This window comes from Macaca nemestrina, chromosome 1 (assembly GCF_043159975.1).
Source record: "Macaca nemestrina isolate mMacNem1 chromosome 1, mMacNem.hap1, whole genome shotgun sequence".
In the NCBI taxonomy this organism is placed as follows: Eukaryota; Metazoa; Chordata; class Mammalia; order Primates; family Cercopithecidae; genus Macaca; species Macaca nemestrina.
Genome location: NC_092125.1, coordinates 2,292,922 through 2,309,503, shown reverse-complemented (window position 1 = coordinate 2,309,503; position 16,582 = coordinate 2,292,922). Strand labels below are relative to the sequence as shown.

The 16,582-nt window shown below is 46.7% G+C and overlaps 1 protein-coding gene across 1 annotated transcript in view; it reads right to left on the bottom strand.

Moving 5' to 3' along the window:
- LOC105474800 (kinesin-like protein KIF28P) overlaps positions 1–10,382 on the bottom strand; it is a 55,045-nt gene extending 44,663 nt beyond the window's left edge. The window contains 4 exon segments of the mRNA XM_071068413.1: positions 1,530–1,565; positions 9,936–10,114; positions 10,117–10,138; positions 10,368–10,382. Coding sequence (XP_070924514.1) covers positions 1,530–1,565; positions 9,936–10,114; positions 10,117–10,138; positions 10,368–10,382 — 252 coding nt within the window.
- Positions 10,383–16,582: the final 6,200 nt, after the last annotated feature.

Sequence of the window (16,582 nt, the reverse complement as noted above, 5' to 3'; positions counted from 1 at the left end):
CGGAGTCTTGCTCTGTCACCCAGGCTGGAGTACAGTGGCGCAATCTCGGCTCACTACAAGCTCTGCCTCCCAGGTTCACGCCATTCTCCTGCCTCAGCCTCCTGAGTAGCCTCCTGGGACTACAGGCGCCCGCCACCATGCCCAGCTAATTTTTGGTATTTTTTAGTAGAGACAGGGTTTCGCCATGTTAACCAGGATGGTCTCGATCTCCTGACCTCGTGATCTGCCTGCCTCAGCCTCCCAAAGTGCTGGGATTACAGGCGTGAGCCACCGCGCCCGGCCCTGATTCTCTTACTTAGAGATAAGGAACAGAATTCCAGAGAGATTATCATCTTGAGTGGCTGTCAGTAGGGGGACCATGGTAAGATGTCCTTCTCCCCCCATTCTTCCCCATAAGAACCCAGTAGTAAAGGGAGTAAGGTCCAGGGTTTGGGTAGTTTCTGGGGTTCCACTAAAACTATTAGCATATGGCCTCTGACCATAAGAAACCTACAGTTACAGGTACATTTGTCAATGTATCCATTCAGCAAGCATCTAGGAAGCACCGATTCTAGACTAAATATTGCATAAGTCCTGTGGATGAAAAAGTATGTGATTATTTGGAAATCACAACTATGTAAATAAAATTTTACAGTACAGTGTAATAAGTGCAAGGGGAAAGGGTAGAATGAAAAAAATGCTGAAGATCGAGCTTTGGATAGGCACTGTGTTAGACATTTAAAAATTTAGTACATCTTCAGATGTAGTGTCTTATTTTAAATTTTCCTTATGAAAATGCAAACTGAGCTCTGAGATAAGATGAGTTTCCAAGGTCACACAGCTAGTAAACAGGAGAGCTGGGCTTTGAAACCATCCTCTTCCGACTCTCCAGGAGCTGGGGAACCACAGCCTGTGAGCCGAATTCAGCCCACTGCCTGCTTTTGACCCTTGAGCTCTGAGTGTTTATCACGTTTTTAAATGGCTGAAACAAAAGTACTATTTTGTGACATATGAAAATGATGTAATATTCAAATTTAGTGTCTATAAGTAAAGTTTCATTGATACACAGACAGTTGCGCCTTCTCCCGTCTCGTCTACGGCTTCTGTTGAACTATGACAGCAGAGGTGACTGCCTGCAGCAGGGACAGCGTGGCCCCCAAAGCCTGAACTATTGACTACCTGGCCCTTGGCGGGTAAAGTTTGCCAGTCCCTGTACAGTGTCATGCCAGCTGAAGCTACCTGCCTCAGACAGAGCAAGGTACTGACCTTGAGCTGGATCTTCAAGTTTAGTGGTTTCTTTAAGGACAGAGAAGGGAGAATCGGTGCTCCAGGCAGAGAAAGGACAGATGCGAGAAAGGAGAACATGCTCTGGAAAGGAGGAACAGTTCCATGCGTGAAGAGAAGGGGACGTTGATGAAGTTGGAGAGGTAGGTGGGGCTGGGGGTTGAGGCCAGGCCAGAGTTTACGGGCAGGACAGGTGACCCTGAGTCCCACGGGTTTGCTGAGCTGCAGAGTCGCCCAGATTTGCATGTCAGAAACATCTCTATTACCTGTTCATTGTAAATTTCCAGCATACTGAACGTAACCTGCATGGAGAAGAGCACACAAAGTAAATATTCTCTTGAAACAGTTATTTTGGGAGCAGAGAAGTGATAGCGAAACAACATAAATGTTGAACAACGGGAAAAAAGCTGATGCTAAATAAAGCAAAGCTCTTTTTCAATGTGCAATATGAGGTTCTCAAATAATGATATAGCGGAAGTTCTTCCAATAATTAAAAACAGATATAGGCTGGATGCGGTGGCTCACGCCTGTAATCCCAGGACTTTGGGAGGCCGAGGCAGGTGGATCACTTGAGGTCAGGAGTTTGAGACCAGCCTGACCAACATGGTGAAACCACGTCTCCACTAAAAACACAAAAATTAGCCAGGCGTGGTGGCGGGTGCTTGTAGTCCCAGCTGCTCGGGAGGCTGAGGCAGGAGAGTCACTTGAACCTGGGAGGTGGAGGTTGCAATGAGCTGAGATCGCACCACTGCACTCCAGCCTGGGCGACAGAGTGAGGCTCCATCTCACAAAAATAAAAACAACAACAATAAAAAGATACAAAACAGTAGTACATGTGTTTTGGTCTCAACTGGGGACAGAGGAAGGCTCTTCTTTCATGTTCACGCCCCAACCTGAACATATGTGGAGAGACTGGTCTCCACCCGCCCATGCTCTCGGACTCCTGCTAGCCAACCTCGCACCACTTAGGCAGGAGTGGGGGACTCTGGATGGCTCTAGTCTAGAGCAAAGGCCTCGAGTACTGGCATTTTCCCACCTCCCCCAAGAAAAAGCTGGCTTGTCTGTCACCCCGCAGTAAGTCTTGCTAGTCAGGCCTTGCAGCCACAGAGCTTCCTGTTAGCTTCCGTATGTCTCATGTTTTTTATTTTTATTTTCCATATGTAATATATCCATGTAAGGGTGTCTCATGTTTAAAAATGAACAAAGGGCCAAGGATTAGCAGACAGAGAAAGCCTGCAATATAGAGAGAGGGGTTAAAACAAACAAGTAGAAAGAAGGAACTCAGGAAACAGACTGAGAGAGTAAAAGGCAATGTTTTTTTCTTTCTTTTCTTTTTTTTTCTTTTTTTTTTTTTTTTTTTTTGAGGCAGAGTCTCGCACTGTCACCTGGGCTGGAGTGCAGTGGCACAATCTTGGCTCACTGCAACCTCTGCCTCCCAGGTTCAAGCGATTCTGCTGTCTCAGTCTCCCAAGTAGCTGGGATTACAGGCGCCCACCACCAGGCCCAGCTAATTTTTTTGTATTTTCAGTAGAGACGGGGGTTTCACCATGTTGGCCAGGCTGGTCTCGAACTCCTGACCTTGTGATTCACCTGCCTCGGCCTCCCAAAGTGCTGGGATTACAGGTGTGAGCCACCATGCCCAGCATTTTTTTTTTGTTTTTTAAGACAAGGTTCTGCTGTCGCCCAGGCTGGAAATGTAGTGGTATGATCTCAGCTCACTGTAGCCTCAACCGCTGGGCTCAAGCAATTCTCCTGCCTCAGCCTTCTGAGTAGTTGGGACTATAGGATCATGCCACCACGCCCAGCCAACTTTTGTATTTTTAGTAGAGGTGGGATTTTTCCATCTTGCTCAGGCTGGTCTTGAACTCCTGGCCTCAAGTGATATGCCCCCCTCGTCCTTTCAAAGTGCTGGGATTACAGGCATGAGTCACCGTGCTCAGCTTAGAAATATTTTTTAAAGCCCTAGAAGTAATAGCCTCAAAGAAAGAATTATACCCATGGAAAAAAAGAGGATTTTATTTGAAAGAACAACCAGAGAATAAAAGAAAGTGCTTGTAAATTAAATTTATGAATGACAGCCAAAATAAAAATGCAGGAGGGTTATAATAACATTAGGGGAAACTTCTAGAATGCAGAATAAAAAACCAGTGGTGGCTCACACTTGGAATTCCAGCTACTTGAGAGACTGATGCCAGGAGGATCCCTTGAGCCCAGGAGTTCAAGACAAGCCTGGGCAACAGAGTGAGACTCCCATCTCTTTTAAAAAAGAAAAGACCAAGAAATAGAAGATAGGTTGTAAAAGATAATAAAATTACAACATTAGTACGAGAGGCCCAAAATCCAATTAGTAGGAATTTCAGAAAGGGAAAACAAGAAATACAGGAGATAAAATAAGAAATAATATAAGAAAAGTTTTCCAGAACTGAAGGACAGGAGTCTCCAAATTGAAAAAGGTCCACCAAGTGTCCAGCATGATAAATGAAAAAAGACTCATTAAGATGTCAGAACATCAGGCCGGGCGCGGTGGCTCAAGCCTGTAATCCCAGCACTTTGGGAGGCTGAGACGGGCAGATCACGAGGTCAGGAGATCGAGACCATCCTGGCTAACACGGTGAAACCCCATCTCTACTAAAAAAATACAAAAAACTAGCCGGGCGAGGTGGCGGCGCCTGTAGTCTCAGCTACTCGGGAGGCTGAGGCAGGAGAATGGCGTGAACCCGGGAGGCGGAGCTTGCAGTGAGCTGAGATCTGGCCACTGCACTCCAGCCTGGGCGACAGAGCGAGACTCCGTCTCAACAACAACAAAAAGATGTCAGAACATCAAGGATAATGAGAAGACCCTGAAGGCTGCGAGAGAGAAACTGACCGTCAAAAATGGTTGCATACAAAGAACTGGCGATCAGAATGGTAGCCAACTTCTCAGCTGCAACACTAGAACTTAAAATATAACGGAGGCCTTCAATATTCTCAGAGAATTCTATTCCAGGTAAATGTCAGTCAAGTGTGGAGGTAGGAAAAGATATTTTCAGTTGTGCAAAGGATGAAAAGAAAAATGTACTCTGGATGTACCTTTTCTGAGAAAATTGCAGCAAAAAGAGAGTAAATCAAAAAAGAAGAATACATTGGGTCCAGGAGTCAGTGGAGCCAACGAAGGTGAAGGTTGAAGTCAAGTTCCAGAATGACAGTGTTGAGTAGCTCTGTAGCAACAGTGCTCCAAATTGTGCTAATACAATTAACACAATTGTAATAGGAGAACTGAGGACTCCTGCTGAAGGAGACCCCAAATATCATGGTACCAGTACATTGGAGTGTATGGAAAAGATTGTCAATAGGTATGTGACAGTGATTTGGAGCACTTAGATTTATAGAAAAGTAAACATAATTAAAATGGCAATTAAAAATTCCAAGAAAAATCAAATGTGGAAAGGATGTATGCGGTATTTGGTGCAGCAGTGAACAAAACTTGTGCAGTTAAAATGTTCATAATTAAATTCTGAGGCAGACACTGTTAAGAAAAAATAGTAAGATGTTAACAATTATTGATTTAACCAAATGTTATAATAAGCATTGTCCTAAATGTAGGGAGTATGGCAGGAGGACATATTGTAGTTGGGGAGTATGTGGGGGGAAGGTACCGTGGCTGGGGAGTATGTCGGGGGAAGGTACCGTGGCTGGGGAGTGTGTGGGGGGAAGGTACCGTGGCTGGGGAGTGTGTGGGGGGGAAGGTACCGTGGCTGGGGAGTGTGTGGGGGGAAGGTACCGTGGCTGGGGAGTGTGTGGGGGGGAAGGTACCGTGGCTGGGGAGTGTGTGGGGGGAAGGTACCGTGGCTGGGGAGTGTGTGGGGGGAAGGTACCGTGGCTGGGGAGTGTGTGGGGGGAAGGTACCGTGGCTGGGGAGTGTGTGTGGGGGGGAAGGTACCGTGGCTGGGGAGTATGGGGGAGAAGGTACCATCGCTGGGGAGTGTGTGGGGGGGGAAGGTACCCTGGCTGGGGAGTATGTGGGGGGAACGTATGGTGGCTGGGGAGTATGTGGGGGGAACGTACCGTGGCTGGGGAGTATGTGGAGGGAAGGTACCGTGGCTGGGGAGTATGTGGGGGGAAGGTACCGTGGCTGGGGAGTATGTGGGGGGAAGATATCGTGGCTGGGGAGTATGTGGGGGGAACCTACCGTGGCTGAGGAGTATGTGGGGGGAAGTTACCGTGGCCAGGGAGTATGTGGGGGGGGGAAGGTACTGTGGCTGGGGAGTATGTGGCGGGAAAGTACCGTGGCTGGGGAGTATGTGGGGGGAAGGTACCGTGGCTGGGGAGTATGTGGGGTGGGAAGGTACCGTGGCTGGGGAGTATGTGAGGGGGGAAGGTACCGTGGCTGGGGAGTATGTGGGGGGGGAAGGTACCGTGGCTGGGGAGTATGTGGGGAGAAGGTACCGTGGCTGGGGAGTATGTGGGGAGAAGATACCGTGGCTGGGGAGTATGTGGGGGGAAGGTACCGTGGCTGGGGAGTATGTGGGGAGAAGTTACTGTGGCTGGGGAGTATGTGGGGGGAAGGTACCGTGGCTGGGGAGTATGTGGGGGGAAGGTACCATGGCTGGGGTGTATGTGGGGGGAAGGTACCGTGGCTGGGGAGTGTGGGGGGAAGGTACCGTGGCTGGGGAGTATGTGGGGGGAAGGTACCGTGGCTGGGGAGTATGTGGAGGGAAGGTACCGTGGCTGGGGAGTATGGGGGGGGAAGTTACCGTGGCTGGGGAGTATGTGGGGGGAAGGTACCGTGGCTGGGGAGTATGTGGGGGGAAGGTACCGTGGCTTGGGAGTATGTGGGGGGAAGGTACTGTGGCTGGGGAGTAAGTGGGGGGAAGGTACCGTGGCTGGGGAGTGTGTTGGGGGGGAAGGTACCGTGGCTGGGGAGTATGTGGGGGGAAGGTACGGTGGCTGAGGAGTGTGTGGAGGGGGAAGGTACCGTGGCTGGGGAGTATGTAGGGGGAAGACACCGTGGCTGGGGAATATGTGGGGGGAAGGTACCATGGCTGGGGAGTATGTGGGGTGGGAAGGTACCGTGGCTGGGGAGTATGTGGGGGGGGAAGGTACCGTGGCTGGGTAGTATGTGGGGGGAAGGTACCGTGGCTGGGGAGTATGTGGGGGGGGAAGGTACCGTGGCTGGGGAGTATGTGGGGGGAAGGTACCGTGGCTGGGGAGTATGTGGGGTGGGAAGGTACCGTGGCTGGGGAGTATGTGTGGAGAAGATACCGTGGCTGGGGAGTATGTGGGGGGAAGGTACCGTGGCTGGGGAGTGTGTGGGGGGGGAAGGTACCGTGGCTGGGGAGTGTGTGGGGGGGGGAAGGTACCGTGGCTGGGGAGTATGTGTGGAGAAGGTACCGTGGCTGTGGAGTATGGGGGGGAAGGTACCGTGGCTGGGGAGTATGTGGGGTGGGAAGGTACCGTGGCTGGGGAGTATGTGGGGGGGGAAGGTACCGTGGCTGGGGAGTATGTGGGGGGAAGGTACCGTGGCTGGGGAGTGTGTGGGGGGGGAAGGTACCGTGGCTGGGGAGTGTGTGGGGGGGGAAGGTACCGTGGCTGGGGAGTATGTGTGGAGAAGATACCGTGGCTGGGGAGTATGTGGGGGGAAGGTACCGTGGCTGGGGAGTGTGTGGGGGGGGAAGGTACCGTGGCTGGGGAGTGTGTGGGGGGGGAAGGTACCGTGGCTGGGGAGTATGTGTGGAGAAGGTACCGTGGCTGTGGAGTATGGGGGGGGAAGGTACCATGGCTGGGGAGTATGTGGGGTAGGAAGGTACCGTGGCTGGGGAGTATGTGGGGGGGGAAGGTACCGTGGCTGGGGAGTATGTGGGGGGAAGGTACCGTGGCTGGGGAGTGTGTGGGGGGGGAAGGTACCGTGGCTGGGGAGTGTGTGGGGGGGGAAGGTACCGTGGCTGGGGAGTATGTGTGGAGAAGGTACCGTGGCTGTGGAGTATGGGGGGGGAAGGTACCGTGGCTGGGGAGTATGTGGGGGGGGAAGGTACCGTGGCTGGGGAGTATGTGGGGGGGGAAGGTACCGTGGCTGGGGAGTATGTGGGGGGAAGGTACCGTGGCTGGGGAGTATGGGGGGGGAAGGTACCGTGGCTGGGGAGTGTGTGGGGGGGAAGGTACCGTGGCTGGGGAGTGTGTGGGGGGGGAAGGTACCGTGGCTGGGGAGTATGTGTGGAGAAGATACCGTGGCTGGGGAGTATGTGGGGGGGGAAGGTACCGTGGCTGGGGAGTATGTGGGGGGGGAAGGTACCATGGCTGGGGAGTATGTGGGGGGAAGGTACCGTGGCTGGGGAGTATGTGGGGGGAAGGTACCGTGGCTGGGGAGTGTGTAGGGGGGGAAGGTACCGTGGTTGGGGAGTATGTGGGGGGGGAAGGTACTGTGGCTGGGGAGTATGTGGGGGGAAGGTACCGTGGCTGGGGAGTATGTGGGGGGGGAAGGTACTGTGGCTGGGGAGTATGTGGGGGGGGAAGGTACTGTGGCTGGGGAGGATGTGTGGAGAAGGTACCGTGGCTGGGGAGTATGTGGGGGGAAGGTACCGTGGCTGGGGAGTATGTGGGGGGAAGGTACCGTGGCTGGGGTGTATGTGGGGGGAAGGTACCGTGGCTGGGGAGTATGTGGGGGGAACATACTATGGTTGGGGGCATTGGTGTGTCCGAGTTAAATTTTCTTCTGCCACTGTGGGAAGACAGTAGATAGTGTCCAGAATTGCTTTTGCAGAGGAGAAAAACCAACATTATTTTAAAATATGGAGATGGCTACCAGGGCAAACAGTGAAAAGATTGAAGAAAGTAACGAGAATACCGGGAAAGGGGAAAGGGTGGGCGGGAGACTGGTGGTTTCCATTAAAGCCTTTCAGAACAATTTGAAGTTTGACAGCTTAATTGAGATATAATTCACATACCGTATAATTCGCCAACTTTCCACGCAATGGGTTTTAGTATACTCACAGAGCTGTGAAACTGTCAATAACCTAAATTTAGAATATTTTGTTTACTGACAAAACTGTTACTCCCCTTTCTCTACCTTCTCCCCTCCTCTCCCCTCCCCACAACATCCAGCCCAAGGCAGCTGCCAGTTTCTTTTCCATCTCTAGATTTTCTTATCCTGGAGGTTTCCTTCAAATGGAATCATACAGTGTGTGGTCTTTTGTCTCTGGCTTCTTGTACTTAGAATGACACGTCCAAGGTTTGTCCACGTTGTAATCTGTTAGAATTTCATTCCTTTTTGGCCGGGCGCGGTGGCTCACGCCTGTAATCCCAGCACTTTGGGAGGCCGAGACGGGCGGATCACGAGGTCAGGAGATCGAGACCAGCCTGGCTAACACGGTGAAACCCCGTCTCTACTTTAAAAATACAAAAAACTAGCCGGGCGCGGTGGCGGCGCCTGTAGTCCCAGCTACTCGGGAGGCTGAGGCCGGAGAATGGTGTGAACCCGGGAGGCGGAGCTTGCAGTGAGCTGAGATCGCACCACTGCACTCCAGCCTGGGTGACAGAGCGAGACTCCGTCTCAAAAAAAAAAAAAAAGAATTTCATTCCTTTTTAAGGCTGAATTGCCCGATGTAAGGATAGACCACATTGTATTCAACCGTTCATCGGTGGATGGGCGTTGGGCTGTTTCCTCTTCGTGGCTATTATAAATATGCTGCCATGGAAAATTCATGTACGAGTTTTTGTGTGGACATGTTCTTTCTCTTGGCTATTTGAGGTTTTAAACTGGACTTGTATTCCTTTGAAAATATTTGAATTAAAAATTAGAGGCCGGGCACAGTGGCTCATGTCTGTAATCCCAGAGCTTTAGGAGGACAAGGAGGAGGGATTGCTTGAGGTCAGGAGTTTGAGACCAGCCTGGGCAACATAGCAAGACCCCATCTCTACAAAATATATAAATCTAAATGAATAAATATTAGAAAGGTACTGAAATGTTAGCGGTAGTTAGGTGATATTATAAATATAAAATTCTCTAACTTGAACATGTTACCATTAACATCAGAAAAATAAGATAAAAAATATGCAGTATTGCGTTTTCGTAACAGCAGCTTAAACGGTGCTACCATTTTAGGAAAGCAGAACCATGAACTATGCTTACAGGCATTTGTTGACATTCTCCTGTCATGTTTTAAAGCTAATTATGTTAATGGTACACTCCATCTTGAAAATATCACCAACGTTCAGTGAATCTAAAATTTGGTCTTGGGTCTCGTGTGCTAGGGCAAGTAAAAGGCTATGCTCTGCGTAAAAAACAATTTAAAAACAAAGTAATATTCTTCAGCACTAAAAACACGTTGATGAAGACGAGCATAGAGCCACAACGTTGGCAGAAGAGGGTGGCAAAGGCAGCCACAGACGTGAGTCGGCTAAGCTTTTGTTTTATAAACCAAATAATAATATCCAATAATAATCCCTTGTTAGTGTTAGCAATTAAGATGTCTGACTCTAGCATATTACACCAGAGTGACTTTCCTTGGATTTGCCTCCATATAACCAGAAAAATCCACCATCTTATTTAGCTGCAACATGATTTTGTAATCATATAAACATTTTGGTATGAAAAACAAACATTATCTTAAAATAGAGACGCTGAGAACTTCCATTTGGGGGAGGGGTTCGGAATGAAAAAATACAATCCCTTAGAGAAGGGACTCGAGAATGCGTACCTGGTGTTCTTGATTTCTCCCCTGGTTCTCAATTGCTTGAAAGAGCTCCTCACACACAGTTGGAATAATACCCTTGTTTTCACCAAACCCAATCATGGAATAGCTTTTCCCGGAGCCAGTTTGGCCGTAGGCTAGGAGGGTTGCGTTATAACCTTGCCAAGCGCTGTCCAGGATTCCCTGCCAAGGTCGTGGAAGACATCTCGCTGGAAAGACGACAGGTTGGCGTGGCCAGCACCGTCAGTGGCATGCAGGGCTCCTCTTCCCTGCTTTCTCAGTCCTCTCAAATCCGAATAAATATCCTGGCTTTCAAAAATCCCACCTCAATTCGTACCATACGACCTGCTTGAAATACAACTCAGATGCAGCTTAGAACAGGTGGAGTGAAACTGAAAACAAAGGGATTTGTCGACTTGGAAAACACTGATCATTTACCTTCATGGACCACATCGGGTACATCCTGAACTAGCTAATCCCCATGGGCCATGAAATTGCGGACTTTACAGCCTTGCCAAAACATGGGCCAGGTCTTTAAAATTAAGCAATTAGATAAAAATGTCAAGGCACAGAAACCAGTCAAAGCATTTTCGACTACTTTATTCGTTAACTCAAACAATAACATCACAATGTGGCCACACACATTTTAGTCCTCTCTGGTGACGTCTCCGCTTTTTCTACTTTTTCCAGTGGTTCTGAAACACACACACACACACGCACCCCTTTTTAAAGTTAAAATAGAAATGTTTGTGCCCACAGTTGCTGAAAGAGAGGGGATGTGGTCTGGCTCCTTTTACCATCTGGGCTGCGGCCATAGACTGCAATAGTTCTCTTACTTGAGGCTGTTTCAAAGCGTGTATTTCTTCCTACTCTCTAATAGCAATGGTAAAGCACTAAGCATTAGATATTCCATTTATTACAGTATATACATTTGTATAATCTATTTCATGTGTCTGGGGAAAATGCACACACCAACATAGTGTGATTTACCTGAGGACAATAGACAATAACCAACGTTCACGTAATATTTGAGAAAGGGATAAAAATTCTTCCACCAAAAGGGTTAGGGGAGCTGACTACTTTTGCCCTGGGTCCTGAGATGGTTGAACACCAGGGGAGACAAGCTGAGAGGACCTGCCTTTTTGGGGGCTGAGGTGGGCAGATGACTTGAGGTCAGGAGCTCGAGACCAGCCTGGCCAACATGGTGAAATCCCGTCTCTACTAAAAATACAAAAATTAGCCGAGTGTGGTGGCGCATGCCTGTAATTCTAGCTACTTGGGAGGCTGAAGCAGGAGAACTGCTTGAACCTGGGAGGTAGAGGTTGCAGTGAGCCGAGACTGTGCCACTGCACTCCAGCCTGGGTGACAGAGGGAGACTCCATCTCAAAATAAATAAATAATAAAAAAAAGAAAATTACTTTTCATAAAAATATTTTTATATTATGTATGTTTACTAGTAATGGATTTTTAATGTTTTTATTAACTGATGTTAATAAAACACCCTGTGTTTGTAACAAACCCTGGGCTCTAGGGTTACAATAGATTTCTTTAAAATATTTTATTTTCAAATATTATATTACTTCCTATATAATGCAAAATCTTAATATACTTCTGGTACCTGTCTCCTTTTTCTAGTGTTGTCATATTTTATTTCTGTATTTGTTTTGAATCCCAACAGAATGTATTATTCTTGCTTTGACAATCAATGATCTTTCTGAAAGATTCAAAATTAGAAAAAAAATTTCTTGGGCACAGTGTTCTAGGTTGAGAATTTATTTTCTTTTTTTTGAGGTGGAGTCTCATTCTGTCACCCAGGCTAGAGTGCAGTGGTGCGATCTTGGCTCACCGCAACCTCCATCTCCTGGATTCAAGCAACTCTCCTGCCTCAGCCTCCCTAGTAGCTGTGATGACAGGCATGTGCCACCATGCCCAACTAGTTTTGTTTTGTATTTTTTGGAGAGATGGGGCTTCACCATGTTGGCCAGGCTGGTCTTGAACTCCTGACTTCAAATGATCTACCTGCCTCGGCCTCTCAAAGTGCTGGGATTACAGGCATGAACTACTGCTCCTGCCCAAGCCTGAGAACTGCTTTCAGCTCTTAAGTCTCTCCCTTGTGTTCTAGCTCACAAAGTTCTGACAATGTATCTGCTGCCATTCTTGTTGTTCCTCCATCTTTTCTCACTTGTTTTTAAGATGTTATCACTGGATTATAGCAATTTAATTAAAATGGGGCTTACTGTGATTTTCCTTGTGTTTATTCTACTTAGGACTCATTGCTCTTCTTAGACCTGTGGGTTTGTAGTTTCCATCAAATTTGGGAAAATTTCAGCCATAAATTCCTCAAGTATTTCTTGCACACACACCCCTCCCATTTCTTCTGTGACTCCAGTGATGTGTGGAGTTTAAGATTGTCCCACAGGTCACTGAGGCTGTGTTCATTTCCTCCCCATAACTGTTTCTCCTTGTCTGTCAAAACTCAGCCTAAACATCACAGCCTTTCTTAAACCATTCACCAAATATCCTGTCTAGATTGAATGACCAGCTCACCTTCGTACCCCACTGTATCCCATACATCTGATCACGGAACCTGTAACATCTGAGTGTACTTTTTTTTTTTTTTTTAATTTATTTATTATTATTATACTTTAAGTTGTAGGGTACATGTGCATAACGTGCAGGTTTGTTACATATGTATACTTGTGCCATGTTGCTGTGCTGTGTACTTTTCTTGCCTCTCTCCCCAAACCAAATTGTGAGCAACTTTAAGGCAGAGCAGTGCACAGCACATGATAAATGCTCATTAAAACAGAAGTTCTCAGATGCTCAGTGCCTCACACAGTTTGCTTATTTTGCTTGTCATATCATGCTTTTTTCAAGGTATGTCAGTACGTTGGCAAAGGAACTGATTTGAGTATCTAAACATTACTTAGGCAATAGCTGTAGTTTTGGACCTCATATTCAGCATAGAAAAGGAGTAAATTTAAAGTCAAATTCTCATATGGAAGCATATATTGATGCTTGCATAAAATTATTGTACTTTCACACTGTGAACACATCATCAAAAAGAAAACAACAAAAAACTGACAGTGAAGCTGTGTTTTAAAGCAACTTACCTGGCCTGCAAATTTACTACTAGGATCAGCTGAAATAAGGACACCATCTTTATCCTTTTGAAATCCATCGTGAGACCAATACACCAGGTCAAAAGTAAATGTCTTCACATGCTCTGGCTTCTTAGGGTCCTGTATGGTGGTGGTGGTTCTGGAATGCATGGAAATCACACATTTGCTCCCAGAATTCTTCTCTCTCTGCAGGTCAAATTACAAATTCAGAGTCAATCATTCCAGTGTCTCTTTGTTATCCAAGTTCGTTGTTTTGCGAGTCTTCATACCTACTAAGAAGTTAAGCCAGAAACGTACCCTCCCCTCAGTTTGTTCTCTAACTGTGTTACTTCTAGCAGTTGTTACGACAAGCAGTTGTTCCTGCACTCCCTCGGAATTTCTGAAAGGCTGTCTCTAGTCATACTAACTTTCTGAGAAGAGCTGGCTCTCTAACACCCAACTATACTAATAACAATAACTACAGTAGTGGAGAGACTGAATTCCTGCATAACTGGTGAACTCCTCAGTAAAACTAGTGAAAAATTATCAATTAAAAAATGAAAAAAAAAACCTTTTATTTTTTAATTTTTTAATTTTTTATTTTTTTATTATTATACTTTAAGTTCCAGGGTACATGTGCATAATGTGCAGGTTTGTTACATATGTATACTTGTGCCACGTTGGTGTGCTGCACCCATCAACTCGTCAGCACCCATCAACTCATCATTTACATCAGGTATAACTCCCAATGCAATCCCTCCCCTCTCCCCCCTCCCCACAATAGGCCCCGGTATGTGATGTCCCCCTTCCCGAGTCCAAGTGTTCTCATTGTTCAGTTCCCACCTATGAGTGAGAACATGCGGTGTTTGGTTTTCTGTTCTTGTGATAGTTTGCTGAGAATGATGGTTTCCAGCTGCATCCATGTCCCTACAAAGGACACAAACTCATCCTTTTTTATGGCTGCATAGTATTCCATGGTGTATATGTGCCACATTTTCTTAATCCAGTCTGTCACTGATGGATATTTGGGTTGATTCCAAGTCTTTGCTATTGTGAATAGTGCCGCAATAAACATACGTGTGCATGTGTCTTTATAGCAGCATGATTTATAATCCTTTGGGTATATACCCAGTAATGGGATGGCTGGGTCATATGGTACTTCTAGTTCTAGATCCTTGAGGAATCGCCATACCGTTTTCCATAATGGTTGAACTAGTTTACAATCCCACCAACAGTGTAAAAGTGTTCCTATTTCTCCACATCCTCTCCAGCACCTGTTGTTTCCTGACTTTTTAATGATTGCCATTCTAACTGGTGTGAGATGGTATCTCATTGTGGTTTTGATTTGCATTTCTCTGATGGCCAGTGATGATGAGCATTTTTTCATGTGTGTGTTGGCTGTATGAATGTCTTCTTTTGAGAAATGTCTGTTCATATCCTTTGCCCACTTTTTGATGGGGTTGTTTGTTTTTTTCTTGTAAATTTGTTTGAGTTCTTTGTAGGTTCTGGATATTAGCCCTTTGTCAGATGAGTAGATTGCAAAAATTTTCTCCCATTCTGGAGGTTGCCTGTTCACTCTGATGGTAGTTTCTTTTGCTGTGCAGAAGCTCTTTAGTTTAATGAGATCCCATTTGTCAATTTTGGCTTTTGTTGCCGTTGCTTTTGGTGTTTTAGACATGAAGTCCTTGCTCATGCCTATGTCCTGAATGGTATTACTTAGGTTTTCTCCTAGGGTTTTTATGGTATTAGGTCTAACATTTAAGTCTCCCATCCATCTTGAATGAATTTTTGTATAAGGAGTAAGGAAAGGATCCAGTTTCAGCTTTCTACTTATGCCTAGCCAATTTTCCCAGCACCATTTATTAAATAGGGAAACAGCCCTTCATGCTAAAAACGCTCAATAAATTCGGTATTGATGGAATGTATCTCAAAATCATAAGAGCTATTTATGACAAACCCACAGCCAATATCATACTGAATGGGCAAAAACTGGAAAAATTCCCTTTGAAAACTGGCACAAGACAGGGCTGCCCTCTCTCACCACTCCTATTCAACATAGTGTTGGAAGTTCTGGCTAGGGCAATCAGGCAAGAGAAAGAAATCAAGAGTATTCAGTTAGGAAAAGAAGAAGTCACATTGTCCCTGTTTGCAGATGACATGATCGTATATTTAGAAAACCCCATTGTCTCAGCCCCAAATCTCCTTAAGCTGATGAGAAACTTCAGCAAAGTCTCAGGATACAAAATAAATGTGCAAAAATCACAAGCATTCTTATACACCAATAACAGACAAACAGAGAGCCAAATCACGAATGAACTTCCATTTATAATTGCTTCAAAGAGAATAAAATACCTAGGAATCCAACTTACAAGGGATGTGAAGGACCTCTTCAAGGAGAACTACAAACCACTGCTCAGTGAAATAAAAGAGGACACAAACAAATGGAAGAAAAAACACCTTTTAAAACCTCTAGAAATGGTCCTAAGGACAAACAGCACGTGAAGAAACATCTATTCGTGGCCAGGTGCAATGGCTCACACATGTAATCCCAGCACTTTGGGAGGCGGAGGCGGGCGGATGACTTGAGGTCAGGAGTTCGAGACCAGCCTGGCCAACACGGTGAAACCCCCTCTCTACTAAAAAATATAAAAATTATCTGGGTGTGGTGGCACACGCCTCTAATCCCAGCTACTCAGGAGGCTGTGGCATAAGAATCGCTTGAACTTGGGAGGTGGAGGCTGCAGTGAGCTGAGATGGCACAATGGCACTCCAGCCTGGGTGACAGAGTGAGATTCTGTCTCAAAAAGAAAAAAAAAAAAAAGCATCTATTCAAGAAAATGTACTAAAATTTGGTAAGAAAAGAGTTTGTGGTATTTTAAGCGAGATCATTTCTTTCCTTTCCTTTGCCAGCTCAGGAAGGTGGAGACTCCACTCCAGACGTCTGGAGCCAGTAACACAGGGTTCTGTCTCTGCTCCAGATCCCAGCTGGAGGACTTTCTTCCCAGGAAGATCGAGATATTAGCATTTCTCATTCTGCCTCTCTCTACCTGTTAGTGAGGTCAAGTGTCAGGTTAACTGGGGGTCTCCCTTTCACACCCAGCTCCCACTCGAGGAATGGAGGCTCTGTTTTGGTTGCAGCATGCTGAGCTTACTGGAGTACTGACTACTTTTGCCCTGGGTCCTGAGATGGTTGAACACCAGGGGAGACAAGCTGAGAGGACCTTAGGCTAGGACCCCACCTCCACGGAGTACTCTGCTCCTAGAGCAGGCATGTCATGTGAAGAGCAGTTGACTATTGTTCACACATCTGTTTCCAGAGTCCTGGCTTAGAGATTTTGCCTGAGGCGATAATTAGGCCATACAACCCCTGGTGCCTAACATCTCTTCCTAAAGGAACTGACTTCATTTGTAATAGATTGGGGAAGTTCAAGCCTAAGGATGCCCTGGGGAGTGGTGGAAGTTGGGATGAAAGACAGCAGAGAAGAGAGTCACATACAAGTAAAAGTGTACGCCCTCTAACTGGCAGGGACGAACTGGAGAATAAGATAGTTG